This window comes from Myxocyprinus asiaticus, chromosome 5, assembly GCF_019703515.2.
Source record: "Myxocyprinus asiaticus isolate MX2 ecotype Aquarium Trade chromosome 5, UBuf_Myxa_2, whole genome shotgun sequence".
NCBI classification, from domain to species: Eukaryota; Metazoa; Chordata; class Actinopteri; order Cypriniformes; family Catostomidae; genus Myxocyprinus; species Myxocyprinus asiaticus.
The window spans coordinates 44,359,927-44,380,033 of NC_059348.1; the positions used below are offsets into that span (position 1 = coordinate 44,359,927).

A 20,107-nucleotide genomic window follows, 5' to 3' on the forward strand; every position below is an offset into this window, starting at 1 on the left:
CAACAACAAATAAGCATGCGTACACAAAGTCGTGACAATCAGACGTTGTGTTGAGCGATAGAGACTGTTTGAGCGATCAGGTGCGCTTTTAGCTTCACTCTCTTCAATATGCTCACTCACGCTGTCAATCAAACATGCACGCTCTCAATATCTCATCAGTCACTCATCTCAGCGCTATTCTGTGAGGATCCCAATTTAAATCAGATTAATGTTGGTCACCTTACCACTAATCACAGCAATTACATTTGAACCATAACGGCACCACGTCTACGCATTTGCTTAATAATTAGTGATTTGTGTTACAGCAAAACGCCAAAGACAGTAAACAAATCATAGATATTAATGATTTCTCACTGGAGCAGTTTTAGAGCTTGTAATAGATATATTTTCTTATTTTTGAATGTACCTCTGCTGTGTGTGATGCTCTCGTGGTTTTTACTGCTTACCAGTATGTCACAATGACATTTTGATATTGACAACAGAACTATTCATAACTGTTACAAAACGTAAATGTCATTTTAATGTAATTTTGGTAACTTTATAAAAAGGTTCCATTTGTTATCAATAGTTAATGCATTAGGTATCTGGAACAAACAAATTAACAATATATTTTTTACAGCCTTTATTAATTATAATTTTAGATAATAAAATTACAATTGTTCATTGTTAGTTCATGTTAGTTCATTGTGCATTAACTAATGTTAACTAATACAACTTGTGATTTAAAAAATGTATATGTTGTAACTAACATTAAGTTCATTAGTTCATGTTAACTACAGTAATGTTGTTAAATAAGGTTAACAAATGGAACCTTTTTGTAAAGTGTTACCGTAATTTAACTGTGTGGGACATAAACATATAACTGCACAATATAACTTGCAAAAGTGTGGCAAAGGGCACTTTAAAAAAAAAATTGGTATCGGCCGATCTTAGTGTTAAAAAAAATTGGAGATCGGTATCGGCCTCAAATTTCCTGATCAGTGCACCACTAGATTATTTTTATGGACCCATTAAAATGATGTTTGTCACACACCTTTCTGTCAACATTTACACTTTAGCAGTGTTTCCTACAGACATCTCATTGAATACAAATCTCTCATTATGAATATATTTTCACTAGATATTGCATTAGATCTTTTTGTTAACTTGATTTCTAGTAGTTAGAACAGGTTTTGTACTTCTTTTTGGATCTTATTGATAGTAGGCTTTATTAACCTGAACTTATACAAGGGGAAGCCTCTGTATATTAGTAAACATTGTTCTTACTCTTTGTGAGAATGTGAAAGTTCCCGAAACACATTTGTGATGTTATAATATTTTTCATATTTGTCCTTTGTTCCTTTGTTTCTGTGGGGTCAAGAATAGTTCAGAAGTTGCCTCAGATATCAATGGGTGTGTGTGTGTGTGTGTGTGTGTGTTGTCAGTTTTTACAGCTGATTTAAAATGTGTTCTTTGATCGTAATCTTGACTAACCATTTTGAAGATTTTGTTCTTTCCTATTCAAGATAGGAGCTGTACTTGGATGCCACTTGTTTAAAGAGAAAAATAGCTGCCCATCCTGCCTGAGAGCATTTTAAATATGTGTTCAAAAAAACAACAACGTAGGAAAACCGTGTTTGAGAGATTTTAAATCATGTGATTATTATCAGCTTTTAACATCAATACGTAAATACATGTATGCATGCGTACAACATTTGCGCACAGTGGATATACCGGTAAGAATGCCGGTACAGGTGTTTACATGCAACGCCAAATCAGGGTAATGAGAAAAATCAATTTCAGCTTAAACCGCTTATGACCTTACGCTGATAAAAAAAAAAGCCATTTGAAGGTGAAAGTATACTTTGGTTGTCTGTGTTGCTATTCGGAACGTGCACAGTAAGAGTGACGCAATATCATAATCAACACAGTCTGCACGGACTGTCTGGACATGGCCCACATTTTCTCTACACAAGAGCAGTCCTCGTCTGTGCGCATTGTCAGTGCATGCGCCAGTCGTTGACTACTAAAAGAGTATCACAAAACAATCGTAATGTGCATGCACTGAACGCGTGCATAAATGCTCGTGGTAAAAAGAGTAAACTTCGAAAGGCAACGTGGTCGACTGGGCATGGTCCGATACGGAACGCAGAAAAAATCTCGGTTACAGATGTAACCTCGATTCCCTGAGATAAAGGGAACGAGACACTGCGTCATCCTGATGCATATGGGAAATTCCTTTCACGATGACCTAGTTGAAATCCTTCTACAATAACGGAAATTCTAGGATTGGCCATGGTGATTAAACCCCGACCTTTTAGGCGCAAAGCTGTCCGGTATATAAACAGGCACGCAAACATCAATTCTCAGAATGTTATGACTGAGGGACAAAGAGCACATCGCTCAAACCTCAAAAAACTCAGAGTTTGTAGTGCGGCCAGCTTACGTAATGTCTCGATCCCTTCATCTCGGGGAACCTCAGTTACATACATAAGAGAGATATTCCTTTATGATTCAGTTCACTCGACTTTGTGTCATGCTGACGCATTTGGGAAACAGAGTTCCATCTTGCCGCACTACACGACATAACACTCCCAGAGAAGTATACCGAAGCATAATGCTTGAAGAACATGACGCTGCAGTTTTGCGGGACGGCGACCGACATGAGTATGCCACAAGTGTATAACCCTCATGGTGAGCCAGGAGGGGAGCACTTAGAATGGCTATATGAACTATAGTCATATAGTATGAATTAACCCCTTCACGAACCCAGTCGGGAAGGAAGTTTTATTTATAATGAAAGTGCTTGTGACTTTTTGAACTACAACGGCCTGAACACAGGTGGTTGTGTAAAATGACGGGGGACCTCGTACTTAAAAAGGGAGGCATAAGTTTATGTTTGGCCAACGAAATATCAACTTGTGAAGAGAGAGACATTACATCTAGGTTGTAAAACCTTGCGAATGTGTTTGGAGAAGACCAACCTGCTGAAAACATATGTCTTGTAAGGACACACTGTTCGTCCATGCCTATGAAGAGGCCATGCCTCTAGTTGAGTGTGCTTTAACGCCAATTAGGCAATTCGCACCCTGCGACTTGTAAGCCAGGGCGATCGCATCAACGATCCAGTGTGAAAATCTTTTCTTGGAGATGGACATTTCTTTTGTGCATCCTCCATAGCACACAAAGAGCTGGTCAGACAATCTGAACTGGCGGGTGCGCTCAACGTGTGTGTAGTGCTCGCACAGGGCATAATAAATGCAAGGACTGTTTCTCATCCGAATTATATGGAGAAGGGAAAAAGGCCTGAAGATGAACCACCTGAGCTCTGAAAGAAGTGGATAAAACCTTAGGCACATAGCCTTTTCTGGGTTTGATGGTGACTTTTGAAAGACCCGGACCAAACTCCAGACTTGAATTGTCGACTGACAGTGCTTGCAAATCACCGACCCATTTTACTGAGGCCAGAGCCAGCAGTTATGCGGTCTTAAGAGAAAGCACACACAATTCAACAGAGTCCAGAGTCTCAAAGGGGGACTCCGCGAGTGCTTTTAGAACCAAAGTCAGGTCCCATGTCAGGACTGTGGCCGGACGAGGGGGATTTAGCCACCTCGCTCCCCTAAGGAACTTCAGGTGCGTGATACGCAGAGATAGTCGCTACATAGACTTTGAGCGTTGACGGAGTGAGTCCTGCATCCATTCGCTCATTAAGAAATGTAACAATTTCAGGTATGGGGCAGTTCACTGGGTCTTTGCCACGTGAAAAGCACCAATTTGTGAACATATTCCATTTCAGTGCGTAAAGGCGTCTCATAGATGGCGCTCTAGCCTGTAAAATGGTGTTCATAACCAACTAAGTCAGTTCTGGCATGTTTAACGTACTCTGTTCAGAGGCCACACATGCAGGTCCCACAGCTTGGACTGGGGATTCCAGATTGTGCCCTGCGCTTGAGAGATGTTCCCTCCTCAGTTGTATTTCCCACGGAGGGCCGTCCAGAATTTCTATCATTTGTGGAAACCTAGACTGATTGGGCCACTTCGGCGCAACCAATAGAATCGTTTCCTTGTCCTCATGGACACTGCATATAACAGAGTGAAGGAGGCACACCGGGGGAAATGCGTATTTGCATTTCGCAGGCCATTTGTGGGCCACTGCGTCCACTCCTAGCGGATCTTGGGACTGGGAGTACCAGAGGGGACAGTGGGCATTCTCCACGGAAGCAAATAGATCGATCTCCGCTTTGCCGAATAGTTCCCAAATCCTCAGGACAGTCTGAGGATGAAGTCTCCATTCACCCGGCATCGGTCCTTGACATGACAACAGGTCCACATCGCAATTCAGACGGCCTGGGACATATGTAGCCCGCAGGGAGAGGAGATGACGCTCACTCCATAGGAGGTGGTGATGCGTCAGTCTCATCATTGGCAGGGAACGTATTCCGACCTGGTGGTTTATGTACACCACAACTGTCGTGTTGTCCGAGCGAATCAGAACATGATAATTCGCTATTTCGGATTGAAAAGCCTTCAAGGCATAACAGAGCCTCTGACTGGGCCAGTAAAAGTGCGAGTGTCTCGTGCATGTGCAACAAGCGCTGTACTCTTTTTTTTCTTTTTCTTTTTTTTTTACATTGTTTATTTGAATGTGAGACACAGAAGCAAAATTTTTAACAAAATTTTGAACAACAATATTCCTTTGCCGACAAACAGCAGTGGGGAAGAGGGGAACAGCAGTGTGTGTTAGGGCTGTCAAATTAAAATTCGATACAATTTTGAATATTCGTCGAATTTAAGTAAAAAATGCACATTCGAATGCTATAATGCTATGTATTAGAATTTTGGATTTGTGTCAAGCACTGACGATGACTTCAGATCGATCACGTTCTTGCACTAAAAAAGGCTAGACACAGTGCAACAAATCCAGTTTAACAGAAAACAGGTGTCTCAAGATGCTTTTTAAATTTCTTTGTAATTAGATACAGCATCTAAAAAAACAGCGCTCCCGCATGAGACGCTGAATAAACAAAAACAAAGAGAAACAAAGACGTTCATCTAGCGCACGTTTACATAGAAAAACAAATGGATGGTTGCAAAAGTGTTTGGTGTGAACAGCGCCTTACAGTTGGTGGAGGTACTTGGCCGTTGCATCTTGCTCTTAATAAGCGTTTCTCAGATTAAGCAATGAGTTTTTTTAAACGCTTTGTCAGGAAAGGAGTTCAACTTGGAAATATGTGTCTAGAGATTCTCACGTTCAGTTCCAGTCTGTTGTGTTCCGTCTGTTTGAACAGCCCCTTGCCTGGACTCATAGTCTGAGTCGCTTCACCACGAGTTAGCCGAATACCACTGTTATCTGTGAATATTGCTACTCTACGCACACAGTAATGAATAAAAAACAATGTGGTATTTCGCTGTTATTATGAAGTTTGAGTTGGGGGTAGTATACTGTGGCATCAGTAAGTGTAACATCATGTGAACTGTCTATTGAATCTTGCGGCCCCACCGTGCCTTCTCATGTGATTCCTCGGGAGTCAAGGAAGAGGTGGGTGGGAGGGCGCAGGAGGCTGAATCGTCCCTCAGAACGAGGGCGATTTGCGAGCAAAGCACCTTGAGACTCATGCCCTCACAGTGAGGACAGTCTGTCTCCATGAGAGCTGCCTCTGCATCGGCGCGGCCCAGATAGCAAACGCAGCTCTCATGTTGGTCTGACGGCAGGATGTGCCCCTCGCATAAGGAATACTTATGGTACGACATCTTTAAAAAGACGTGAACACGTAAGCGGCTCTTATACACACATAAATATATATATATATATATATATATATATATATATTACACATATACATTAGCGGCCAAAAGTTTGGAACAGTATACAGATTTTGTATACAAATTACTTTTATTCAACAAAGTGGCATTCAACTGATCACAAAGTATAGCCAGGACATTACTGATGTAAAAAACAGCACCATCACTATTTGAAAAAAAGTCATTTTTGATCAAATCTAGACAGGCCCCATTTCCAGCAGCCATCACTCCAACATCTTATCCTTGAGTAATCATGCTAAATTGCTAATGTGGTACTAGAAAATCACTTGCAATTATATGAAACACAGTTGAAAGCTATTTGGTTCATTAAATGAAGCTTAACATTGTCTTTGTGTTTGTTTTTGAGCTGCCACAGTATGCAATAGACTGGCATGTCTTAAGGTCAATATTAGGTCAAAAATGGCAAAAAAGAAACAGCTTTCTCTAGAAATTCGTCAGTCAATCATTGTTTTGAGGAATGAAGGCTACACAATGCTTGAAATTGCCAAAAAAAACTGAAGATTTCATAAAAAGGTGTACACTACAGTCTTCAAAGACAAAGGACAACTGGCTCTAACAAGGACAGAAAGAGATGTGGAAGGCCAGATGTACAACTAAACAAGAGGATAAGTACATCAGTCTCTAGTTTGAGAAATAGATGCCTCACATGTCCTCAACTGACAGCTTCATTGAATTCTACCCGCTTAACACCAGTTTCATGTACAACAGTAAAGAGAAGACTCAGGGGTGCAGGCCTTATGGGAAGAACTACAAAGAAAAAGCCACTTTTGAAACAGAAAAACAAAAAGAAAAGGTTAGAGTGGGCAAAGAATCACAGTCATTGGACAAGTCGTTGGATAATTGGAAAAGAGTGTTATGGATCTTAACCGCATTGAGCTTTTGTGGGATCAGCTAGACTGTAAGGTGCATGATAAGTGCCTGACAAGACAGCCACATCTATGGCAAGTGCTACAGGAAGCGTGGGGTGAAATGTCACATGAGAATCTGGACAAACTTACAGCTAGAATGCCAATGATCTCCAAAGCTGTCATTGCTGCACGTGGAGGATGAGAACTTTTGATGAGAACTCTTTGAAGTAGTTTAAGAAGTTCTGAATTTTTTTTTCAAATTGTAATAGTAATTTTTCACATTATTAATGTCCTGACTATACATTGTGATCAGTTGCATGCCACTTTGGTGAATAAAAGTACCAATTTCTTTCCATAAGTGCAAAATCTGTACATTATTCCAAACTTTTGGCTGCCAGTGTATATATAGCAGATACAGCAATAAAGGATACTCAGGCCGAAGCGCTGTGTGGAGTAGGTGTATTGCTGAAGCGAGGACCCACTCACCAATGAAGCGTCTAACGGCAAGGTGTAGAATGTCCTCTGGAACATTGCACGAGGAAAGATGAGGGATGAAAATTCTGAAAATGGTGTTTGCGCGCCCGCTTATTTAACAGACAGTTTCGTGCCTAAAAGGGCATGGCTTAAACAAAACGGCCAATCTTAGAATTGCCATTATTGTAGAAGGGTTTCAACTAGGTTGTCGGAAAAGGAATTTCCCATATGAGTCACCATGATGCAATGTCGAGTGAACTGAATCGTAAGGAAACTAAATATACCCGGAAATTAAGGTGTTTATATCAATACTTGTTGCATTATGAAGTATAATTGGTGTAAGATGGTGCATATTAACACGCTCATTGTCACACAAACAACCAGTCAGTAATGACAGTGACTTAACAATCACGAACACAAGTATACAAAACATATCTTGTTTCAAGATTCAGAAAGTTCATTCAGTGAATGATTCGTTAGACTGATTCAAACCGCTAACACATGAGTTTGTGAATCTTTTTGAGCAATTCGTTAATTTGGCACATGAGAGTCATTGGTTCATGAAATGAACTACACTAGTCACACTGTATTCTTGTTTTCGAGTGCAGCCAGCGAAGACAATGCAATATAAAGGCGTGTTGTCTTGACATTATTTCATGGTACACAGTCTTTTTGTTCACATTCGGACTGCAACCTCATAACTCAGGTAAAATACGATTCCTTTTTCAATGGCGCTGTAGATTCAGCAGCAGCGTGGTGCAGGAAACACTGCCCTTCCAGTGAGGGGATATCATTAAACAGGTTACAAAGCGATTGATTATGCTAACGAAGTTCTGCTCAGGCAAAAGAAGACCCACCTCTCTAGCTGCCTGTGGGTGGAGGGCAAAGTGTGACAGAGGATTTCAGGCCTCAGGCTGCTTTGCTCTAACCCGAGTCTTTGTTCTGCGCTCTACACAATTTGTCGAACAGATGCTCCACCAGCTGCCAATTTGTGAACCGCCTCGTTTGCCAAGAACGAGGAGGACAGCGAGAGAAGTGTGAGGATAATGGGAGAACTTTGCATTCAGCACAGGTGGCAAAAGAGCAATAAGGGGGTTCAGACTGTTTTAATCCTGAGCCGTTTGACCTTGGCATCCAGATGGGGTGGGCGATAAGACCAAAATCTCATTTCATTGTAATGGTATATATTACGATAAAGTCTGACCCATTTTGTTTTCTACAGTATATTACATAGCCATGTGGCATTTTTTCTATAATTAATGTCGGTTGCATTTTGAGTCTTTTAATCAGCATCTTGTGTCATTTTCGACATGTTTTTATAAGGGCGTGTAGCAATAGTTAAACTTTTTTGTGTTTGCCTACCTGAGGGCCCATGCCGCCCATCCCCCTGGGAGGATTCATTCTCATTGGGCCACCCATGTTAGGATGTCCTGTAAAACATTAGACAAAGATATTAAAGGGATAGTTCACTCAAAAATGAAAATTCTCTCATGATTTACTCACCCTCTGGGCATCCCATTTGTGCATGGCTTTCTTTCATCTGCTGAACACAAATTAAGATTTTTAGAAGAATATTTCATCTCATTCTGTCCTCACAATGCAAGTGAATGGGTGCCAAAATTTTTAAGCTCTATAAAAAAAAAAAAAAGCATAAAATTAATCCATAACTCCAGTGGTTAAATCCATGTTTTCAGACATGATAGGTGTGGGTGAGAAACATGTACATTTTTAAGTCATTTTTATCATAAATTCTCCCCACTGCCAGTAGGAGGCGATATGCACAAAGAATGTGAATCACCAAAAACAGAAGAAGGAGAATGTGAATACTGATCTTTTTCTCACCCACACCTATCATATCACTACTGAAGATATGGATTTAACCACCAGAGTCATCTGGAGTACGTTTATGTGCTCTTGCGTGGATTTGAGAGCTTCAAAGTTTTGGCACCCATTCACTTACATTGTATGGACCAAAAGAGCTGAGAAATTCTTCTAAAAATCTTTGTTTGTGTCCAGCAGATGAAAGAAAGTCATACACATCTTGGATAGCATGAGGGTGAGTAAATCATGAGAGAATTTTAATTTTTGGGTGAACTATCCCTTTAAGCATGTTATTATATATACGTAGATATTCATTAATTCATCAGTCTGTTTGTCAGTGGTTCTGTGGTTATGAAGTTTTACAAAGAGAGAGGGTTAGAGAGAACTGAGACATTACCTTGTGGTCTGGTTGGGTCCAAACTGTTTGGCAGGAGTGGTTGTGGCCCTGGAACTCCTACAGGAGGCTGAGGAGGACACAAAGAGTTAAATGAAGTAAATGTAAGACAATTAACTGTTTTAAGGAATTCATACACACTGAAACATGAAACACCTGTCAGATTGGTGGTGTTTTAAGCCCTAGTGAGCTGCCCACCTAGACAACATTTTTGGGTATCATAGGGACACTCATATGTTTGAATCTGATACAGAACCTGAATTTTGATTGTCTGAATGCACTTATGCTGTCTGGGGTTGAGAACAGAGGAACTGCTCTTATTCAGACTTGGTTAAATGTTTTAATTTTTTTAGAATAGAATCATTTATGACGTCTGTTCCATTAACAGCCCAACAACATCTGACTTCTTTGGCAGACATAAAGCAATAATAAAACGGACATAAATTTGCAACATACTTAAAGCATCTTTAAAATTTCATTCATTTGCCCACAATTAAAATTTCTGTTTTAAACGCACTTTTCCAGTAAAATAGACCATTTCAAGGCCTATTTGTCAATAACGTCTTTGTCCCTTGAACATTTAACACGATTAATTAATGTTACAAACGTTAACACGATTGTCATAAAATGTCTTTATTAAAATGTGGACAATGTTGTTCTGTGGCTGGATGCTCTCTGGATTCCTGGAACTAACAGAAATGAAAGAGTTTAGATCTCAGAAACAGCAACCACAAATGGACACATGAACCGCAGCAGTGAAGCAAGACAGCTGAATATGTGCAGTACTAATAACTGTAGCACATATCTTATCTCTGGTAGGTGAACAACATTTATGCAAATTAATTTTAAGTTTGATAGGTAGAGTTTAGCTGGCTAGTTAAGTCAGAGTATTTCTTTACAGGCTCTAAAAGTGACTATAGATCGCTCCCATTATAATGAATGAAGCTGCACATGTCATTTACTTTTACATTTAGTCATTTAGCAGACATGAAAAATGACTTACTAATTAGGAATATAACAAGCAATTTGTCACACAAAACAACATATATAGTATCAAACTGCTAAGTTCTCAGAGTAGCAGAAAGAAGCAAGAAAAGTATATTTATATTTAAAAAAGAAATCCTAACCTTGTCCACAGGTCATGCAGATAGCTTCATTAAACGGCTTCATTTATTATAGTAGGAGCGATCCAATATTCCTAAATCTTTCTGCTGAGGAAATAATTGTGAGCATCTAAACTATGATACAATTTCATTGCTTCTCTCACGTAGATGCTCAGTATCAACAACACTTCTGGATGAGTCACTTCAGGTAAACGTTTGATGTTCTTTGAGAAAATATATTAACTCAGAGCCTTAATTAAAGGGTCCAGTAATGATACCGGAAATGCTTCAGGGTCAGTAGCATTCTAATTCCTTTGCTATTGTTTACATCCTCAAAATGGTCTATATGCCTTTTCGGTGTGCATTGAACAACTGAATGGATAAAAGTCTGTTTATCATATGTATAGTATAATAATATGACTTATTTCTGATTTGTCATTATTCCTAGAGGTACACTAGAGGTGTTTTCCAAACATTGCCCATTCTTTCTTTTGAATTGTTAATTGAATCGTTAAGGAACCGGAATCGTCAAGTACAACTGGTATCGGCAAAATTGTTAAACTATTAATGATTTCCATCCCTAATGATGTCCAAAAAGCGAAGAAGCCGGAAGATTTGTGTAAAAATTGACAAATGATTTTTTAAGGTTTAATTAAACATCAAAGTGTGACTATACAGTTACTTTTCCATACCTGATTTGGCATGCGAAGAGACGGCCGTGGTCCACCTGGGTACCGTGGAGACATGAAAGGCTGAAGGAAGATAAAAAATAAAAAAAATAAAACAAAAGAGCAAGAAAGTTTGTCATTAGCAACATGTAGGACTATTTAAAATTTAAGCGAAAGCATTGTAAAGACCAGAATGAATGACTGCAGCAGGCCAGGCCATAGCAGATGAAATGGACAGACAGATGCACGAAGAGCACAAGCCAATGCAAGATGACATCAGATATGCACACTGGACATCTCTCTTTCTGTCCATCAAAATAGACTGTTTCCACTCTGCCTTTAATACGTTCACACACACTCAAAGAATATAAAAGGCCCTTACGCTGTTTCCCAAAATTCTGCCGGCACTACCGTCAGACCTTAAGTGGCTGAGCCATGCACTTGGTTGCTTCTTTGGTCAGAAAGATAACGGACCACAACGTGTCAAATGGGGGCAGTATTGTGCCTGCTCTCTGATATACAAACCATTAGCTGTGTGGCTGTGCATTTGAGATGAAACCTGATGCTGCTTCTGTGGTCAAGGCCAGTGGACAGATACCAGAGAGACTTGCGCCGACTTTATGGTATTTGTAGAGATATATTGCTGCTAAACACTAAACTGCTGTACAACAGTAGTGCTCTAATACAGCAGGGTGTGTGTACATTTTTTTTTTTTTTTTTACAGAGAGGTTTGATGGTTCGTCCGTGTATCGGTGCAGATTAACAATAATTCTGTCATCATTTTCTCACCCTCATGTTATTCCAAAACCATGAGGTGTTCTTCTGCGGAACATAAAAAAGAGCTGTTAGTCACCATTCACTTTCATAGTATGGAATAAAGATGCAATGAAAATGAACAGTGACTAGAACATCTTCTGTGTTCCATGGAAGAAAGAAAGTCAACCGGATTTAGAATAACATAAGTAAATAATGACAGAACTTTCATTTTATGGTGAAATATCCCTTTAAGACCTCATGAAATCAACATTAAGTCAAGTTTTGTGACTTAGTCCATGGGCTATATTTTTATGACCGGGCAAGGCGCAACGAAAGTGTGCTGCGTCTTATCCAATTTACAGGAAAGAGCTAATTCTAAGTGCAATTTTCGTGCCAGCGCAACATGCAAGAGGTTGTGAGTTGGAGAGCTTGTGCTATCTGTGGCCATAGACACAAGCTGTGGGTGTATTGTATGTTACTGAAGTGCTGCAAATCACTATTTGCTATTTCCTGAGAAATTGGTCATTGTGCTAAAGACCCACGTCTATTCTTGTCACAAAGTCTAAACTCAGTTTACAACTCATTTGCAGTTTGGGGATTCCACCAGCAGGTGGTAATAAAATTAATGTTCAAACTCTTAAATCCAAATCTTCTGAAGCGATATGATAGGTGGGGCGAGAAACAGATCAATATTTGAGTCCTTTTTAACTTTAAATCTCCACCTTTGACCAGCCCCGACCAGTAGGTGGCGATATATGAAGAACATGAATCACCAAAACACAAAAGAAGGGTGGAATGTGGAAGACAAAGTGAAAGTGGAGATTTATGGTAAAAAAGGACTTAAATATTGATCTGTTTCTCACTCACAACTATCCTATCGCTTCAGAAGATGTGGATGTAACTACTGGGATTTATGGATTTCTTTTATGCTGACTTTATGTGATTTTTGGAGATTCAAAATTCTGGCCACCATTCACTTGCATGGACCTACAGAGCTGAGATATTATTTTAAAAACCTTGATTTGTATTCTGCTGAAGAGAGAAAGTCATACACATCTGGGATAGCATATGGGTGAGTAAATGATGAGAGAATTTTCATTTTTGGGTAAACCGTCCCTTTAATACTAGCTATGGTGTTGTGTATCAGTAGATTAATATGATTAATTTTACTTACATTGTTTATAATTTAATGCATTTGCACACAAAATTAATTTCCAATAAAACCACATACTACTGACTAGAAATAGCAAGTAGCAAATCATAGTTGTCAACTATAAAGTAAACTAAACACATTCAAATAAATAAAGGATGAGCCTTCTGATATGTCCCGCTCCAGCTCCCTGTTTCAATAGGAAATACGTCAAAATAGGACAGAAAATGCACTCCTCAAACGATTTCATGTGGCTTTTTTTTTTTTAATCTAGGTGTGTGGATATTCACATGTGAATTCAAGTGTGTATGTGTGTGTTTTGTGTGTTTGTGAGGGTGCTGTGTGGCGGTAGGCTTTACAATATTAATGCACTATAGATGGGGGGGGTCGGGGTGAGGGCTAGGAGAGGAGGCCCATCTCCAAGAACAAGGAGGAGACTGAATTATTTATCCTGTTCACTGGGAGTCAACTCTAGACAGAGGGGGTGGGTGGGTATACAATCCCAGTACACAAAAACAGAGGAAGAAAGAAATAAAGAGAAAGAGAAGACAAAAGAGGAATAGACAGAGCAGTCACGCGTCAGCTCCAAGTATCCAACACTATTCCAGAACAGGACTCTCGGAGACAGCATCTCGGCTACATAAGCGTGTGTAATGGAAGGGTTGGACAGAATTATAAATAACAATCTAATTAAAAAGGGTTTACGTTGTCAGAGTGAGTGGGTGCCAGTGTTTCCAACCGTTTTCATGTGTGCAAGTGTGTTCAGTGGTGATTTGTGAGGGTTGCTGTGTGTCTTACCTGGCCGTGTGGTCCCATCATGGGGTTGCTGGTATTGTGTGGGGGAGGCTGTGCGTGTGGTGACGGCTGCGAGCCGGGAGGCCCCTTTAAGAGAGAAGAGGGAGATGAGAGACGCACAGACGGCCTGCCAGCGAGGCCTGCGGCAACTGAGCCCCTTTACACATACATGACTAACACACAACTCACACAACTAAGACACAAATGCAATTGTCCGTACAGATATTTACTAGTACTTAATTCTTTGGGGGAGGGACTCAAAGCTAGTGTGTAGAGTTTGATGAAAAATGGCAATTTATGAGAACTAAACTGCTAGCTATTATTTCTGTTTTCAACAAAACATTGCATGATTTCACAGACCTGGTCAAGAGTTGTGTTTTTCAATTATCTAAGACATGAATGACATCTCACATTGTGCGGCTTATGGAACACAACAGTGCCCGCCCACTTTTCAGCCATCTTGGTTACGGAAGTATTTTATCTATTCAACCTTCCATAGGGATTATAACCCAAATATACCCATATTAATCGATATTGAATCAAAATTAGAATCGAAAGCTTGTGAATCGGAATCGAATCGGGAAATCTGTATCAATACACATCCTTAACAGCAATGTGCTAAAAACCATTCAGAATATCTTAGCAACCATATAGCAATGCCCTAGCAATCACCTACAACACCATAGCATATTGTAGCGAGTTTTGCATGTCAAACACCACTCAAATTATTTTCAGATTCGTTTGTATAGCAAAGGTATTTTTATGAATTCATTGTGTCACTTAAGACTCATTTAACTCCACACTGTACGTGACTACGGCACAACCGCCCATTGAGCTCAAGTCCAAAATGGTTCTATTAGGAACAAGGCAAATTAAAAATAATAACTATGATACACAAGTGTGATTTTGTTTTACTCTCTCTCTCTCTCTCTCTGACTATGAACACTGAATGAGAGGCATATAACATTATGGGTCCTGTGCACCTATCACAGGTCCCTACAGAAACCCGTCTGACCAACCACTCTCGCTCTACAGTCCCACCTCATTGGGAGGTGACGGGCAGGATCTCAGAAGAATGATTTATAAAATCACTTCCGACTTCACTGAAAAGATAATAACCTGCCACTTACTGGCACGGCTATCAACAGAGAGCCCTTCAATCTCCATTCACCAGCCCTAAAGGGGCAGTCAGCATGAATGACGGAAGCAAGACAGCTGCAATAGCTCTTGTCAGTCACTTGGGGGCAGTGTTAACAAAGCAAACCTCTCAGCAGTGAGACATGTTCATGTATACATTACTCAGACAAGTTTATCTTTATATTTGTATGAGAATAGAACATCTTTGTTATTTGACATAAAAACAGCTAGCAAAATATAATGATCAGATGCACAAGACATTATGTTAACTATTTCAAACATGTCCATGCAGCGATACTCAAGGTTCCTATGGCAATCTTCATAATTTTTTCAGTTGTTTGTTTCAACTGGATTAAGATTTATAATCCATTTAAGGTCAGGGTAAGGGTTATCCATTTATAATGGATAACCCACGGGAATCCTGAATACTGATGTCTGTCTACAGATAAATCAGCTGTGTATGTGGTACAAATCAATGAAGTTAAGTGTGTAATAAATGTCTAAGTTCCCCAAAAGAGGAAAATAGGTTGAGAGCTCTTCATAGGAAGACTGCAGATGTTTTGAGATTTGTTTTGTATGTTTGCTTTTTTATCGAGTGTGTGTATGCGGTGCGGCTGTGACTCACTCTTATTACCACCTCTTGAACTTTGGTCAGTGTTCAGACCTCAGACAAGCCCTCCTGCTGGTTTCAGAGCAGCTGAGGAAACCATCCACCTAACACTACCGGAAAGCTATGTGCTGATGACTAGAGCTGCCACACAGACCACAGCCACAGAACAACAGCTCTGCCCAGAGTAAAACACTGACCCACCCACATTAACATAAAAACATGGCTGCTACAACATGCCTGAGTAAGATACAGAAAATTTGCTGTGGCCAAGCAGTCTGTATACGTGCTTTGACAGATTGTGTCGTGGTGCTCATGTGGACGACGCAGGTTCCAATTTGATTGTGAGGTTTTCCGGTGCCATTCCTACCTAATTTGCTGTCCTCTCAATACTGTCTGTACAAATTATAGTTACAAAAAGGCTCCCAAAAATTAAAAAGTTTCTTAACTTATGCCCTCTGATTTACCTTTTCAGTTGTTTGTGATCACTGAATAAGGATTTTTGAAATCATGCAGATTCAGACCAATTCGCTAATTAATCATACATAACAGTTTGTGAATTGTTTCGACTGATTCAGTGAAAAGAACCAACTCAAAACTAGGGCTAGGCATTGATACATATTTCCCGAATCGATTCTATTCCGATTCACAAGTTCACTCTTCGATTAGATTCCAATTCGATATCGATTCATATAGATGTATTTCAGTTTTAACATCCATTTTGCTTATATATGAAAGAAATTATCTTCAAGCTAATGCTATTAATTATACAGGGACCTTCTAACTAGGTACATTATGAAAATAAAAATTTTATTAGTTTTCCATCATTTTGGTCACATTTTTGCTTTTTAAAAATGAAGAAATACATGCATTCCATCCAAAAATATGATATTATATTGCATATATTATATTTTGTTACATGTTTCTTGTTTAGTTGCATAATTTGCACTACTTACAAGTATTTACATTGATTTGTTGAACACGTGCTTAAAACCTGTACTGTCTCTTTAAGAAAACCGGCATTTCTGTAAAAAGAGTCTCTAGATAAGCGCATATTAATAGGGGTGTAACGATGCATCGATCCAATAATCCAATGATACAATGTTATCGATACAACGCGTAAATATCGATATAGACATTTTTTAAAGATGCAGCTTTATTATGTTTTGTTTTTCTTTGTCTTGGAATCAATACAAATTTTAATCTCAAAAGATACACCTTTATTTTAATACTCTCATGTCAGCCACGTCCGTACGCATTTCCGTCAGGTGATGAAGCAACCTTATTACATTCATTTCACTTTATGAGCGCTAAATACGCTTTCATGTGGGACAAGGATGTGCGCAGGACCACATTGCACTCTGCTATCCGTGCGCACGCGTCAAACGGGCTTCTGCAAATCGTGAGCTCCAGACCAGTGACAGGATCAGTGCAAGCACATCAATCGGGTGCTCCTTAAAATGTGAGCTCTCGTGACAAACGCAGAGTGGCTCACATGCACGATTAATCAAAACGAAATCGTATCACGACTTTGAAGTATCGGCAAATATCGGCTCGCAGGCCAAGAGAATCGATATAAGAACATATCGTGATGAAACATCCGATTTACACCCCTACATATTAACAAGAGATAACTCGGATGGCTTTAACTCATCCCTGATATCTGTCTTTAGAAATAAATGTTTATGTTTTGTTGTGTTTGATCAACAACTGACTGTAAAGAACAGACAGGGTATTAAAAGAGTCATTATTCAATGACAGATGGATTGCATGGATCTAGTCTTTGCACACAGAGAATGAGTCAAACCAAACTTTTACTCTCAACGCAGTTGAAGGATCTTGCTGCTGTATACTTTACCACTATATTACATAATAACTGGTGAGTGAAATCTGAACATTAACCAGCAGATATTTACAGACATTTTTAGTTGCATAGCGTGGAATTAGGCTGCAAATGCGAGGGATTTTCTCTCATTGTAGTAGAGGGTCATTGGGAACCTGTTTCTGTTACTAATATGTATTTAGTGATACAAGCTGCCTGTTTTTAAAAACCATATATGATTTTTTTGTATTGACAAAATAATTTGGAGCTAGTTTTTGGGATTTTTTGTTTCCGATTTAGCCGTGACCCGTCTCTGACCTTCCAGTGCGAATGAAGCGCTGCGGGGTCTGGTATGAGAGCTGCTCCACTGACTGTCCCAGAAACCATGCGATACATGAATGTGTTTTCCCTGGCAACTTTCCTCTTTCTGAATGGGTCTGAGGGAAGGATTAGAGGGGTGTATGGATGCTCAAGGCCTCTTTAACTCACAGTAGCACTGAGGTCACGACAGTTCATTACACCTCATCGCACAGCGGCAGTAGCACTCACTCCACTCTCGGTCTCTGCTAAATAATTGTATTCCTTCACCAACTTGTCTCTCTCTCTGCTTCCTGCTCTCCTTCACTTTTCTCCATCCATTCCATTCCATTCCTCTTTACCTGGCTCCCTGATATAAACAGTAGGGATGCATAGTGTATTGGTTACTCTATAGGTATCAGCCAGTATTAGTGTAGTGTTAAATATAAGCATATTGTTAAGTGATTTCCAATGGTCTCTTAGGGCTAATATTGGAAGCAATATAAGCTTATTTTGAAATAAGCCTGGGCAATGTGGGATTTTTTTTTTCCCCCTATGCCAGGTTTCAAATGTCATAAGCAGTTATACTCCCTAGAATCTACCATAGGCATGACCATCAGAGGGTAAAACCATGGCATTTTGATATATATCTTGGTACTAAATGATAACCATATTCACGTACCAAGGAATATACATGGTATTCCAAGATATGTCAAGGAGTACCATTACTAAATGTCTATGGTACATTTCCAAATCATGCCACATGTCTAAAAACATGGTATTGATATGGAACAAGCTCAGAAACATCTATAAAACCAAGAGTTTTTCCATGGAACATGTCCAAAAACATGGTATTACCATGGTACATGTCCAAAACATGGTATTACCATGGTACATGCCCAACAACATGGTATTACCATCATACATGTCCAAAAGCATCTATAAAACCAACAGTTCTACCAAGGTACATGTCCAAAAACATGGTATTACCATTGTATATGTCCAAAGCATCTATAAAACCAACATTTCTACCATGGTACATGCCCAAAAATATGGTTTTACTATAGTACATGTCCAAAAGCATCTATAAAACCAACCATTCTACCATGGTACATTTCCATATCATGGTTTTACTATTGTGCATGTCCAAAAACATGGTATTACTATGGTACATGTCCAAAAGCATCTATAAAACCAACCACTCTACCATGGTACATTTCCAAATCATGGTTTTACTACAGTGCATGTCCAAAAACATGGTATTACTATGGTACAAGTCCAAAAGCATCTATAAAACCAACCATTTTACCATGGTACATTTCCAAATCATGGTTTTACTACAGTGCATGTCCAAAAACATGGTATTACTATGGTACATATCCAAAAACATCTATAAAACCAACCATTCTAGCATGGTACATTCCCAAAACATGGTATTACTATGGTAAATGTCCAAAACCATGGTATTACTATGGTAAATGTCCAAACACATCTATAAAACCAACAGTTCTACCATGGTACATTTCCAAAACATGGATTTACTATAGTACATGTCCAAAAGCATCTATAAAACCAACCATTCTACCATGTACATTTCCAAAACATGATATTACTTTGGTATGTCTAAAAACATGGTATTACTATGGTACATGTCCAAAAACATCAATAAAACCAACAGTTCTACCATGGTACATGTCTAAAAACATGATTTTACAAAAGTACATGTCCAAAAGCATCTATAAAACCAATCATTCTACCATGGTAATTTCTAAAATATGGTATTACTATGGTACATGTCCAAAACATGACATTACTAAGGAGCATGTCCAAAATCATCTATAAAACCAACAGTTCTACCATGGTACAAGTCCAAAAACATGGTGTTAATATGCTATGTCCAAAAACATCTATAAAACCAACAGTTCTACCATGGTACATGTCCTAAAACATGGTATTAATATGGTATGTCCAAAAACATATATAAAACCAACAGTTCTGAGTTCTACCATGGCATATACCTAAAGACATGGTATTAATATGGTATTCTCTAAAAAACAGTACTACCATGATACAACTTCAAATGGTAGTACATGGTAGTACCATAGCACATTTTTGTTCAAGAGATATTTTCTACAGTCAATTATCATATAATGTTTGTACGTCTGATTTCACTGGAAGCATGTAAAAATCTAGATTGTAGCTTTAGCATGAACACGGTTTTTAAAACAACACACATGACTGTACAGATTTACAATACATTTGTTATATGCCATAAATATAATAATTATCCACTATCAGTATCTGCCAGAATTTCTCCATCAGCGTATCACTCCCTAGTATACAAATAAATGAACCCAAACCAACACAGTCCGATCTCTTAATGATGCATTAGACACACAATTTAGAGGGAACACACACACACACTCAAACACG

The 20,107-nt window shown here is 39.1% G+C and overlaps 1 protein-coding gene across 7 annotated transcripts in view; it reads right to left on the minus strand.

Moving 5' to 3' along the window:
* The window catches only part of LOC127440422 (single-stranded DNA-binding protein 3-like), a 126,634-nt gene that overhangs the window by 11,723 nt on the left and 94,804 nt on the right, over positions 1–20,107 (minus strand). For 3 of the 7 annotated variants that reach the window (XM_051696971.1, XM_051696974.1, XM_051696975.1), the window contains 4 exons: positions 13,815–13,898; positions 11,135–11,194; positions 9,343–9,409; positions 8,487–8,554 (listed from right to left, as the gene is read on the minus strand). In XM_051696971.1, the coding sequence (XP_051552931.1) occupies positions 8,487–8,554; positions 9,343–9,409; positions 11,135–11,194; positions 13,815–13,898 (279 nt within the window). Of the gene's footprint in view, positions 1–8,486; positions 8,555–9,342; positions 9,410–11,134; positions 11,195–13,814; positions 13,899–17,695; positions 17,828–17,866; positions 18,045–20,107 lie in introns of those variants that run through there. The other 4 variants (XM_051696972.1, XM_051696977.1, XM_051696976.1 and 1 more) reach the window with 3 other exon arrangements.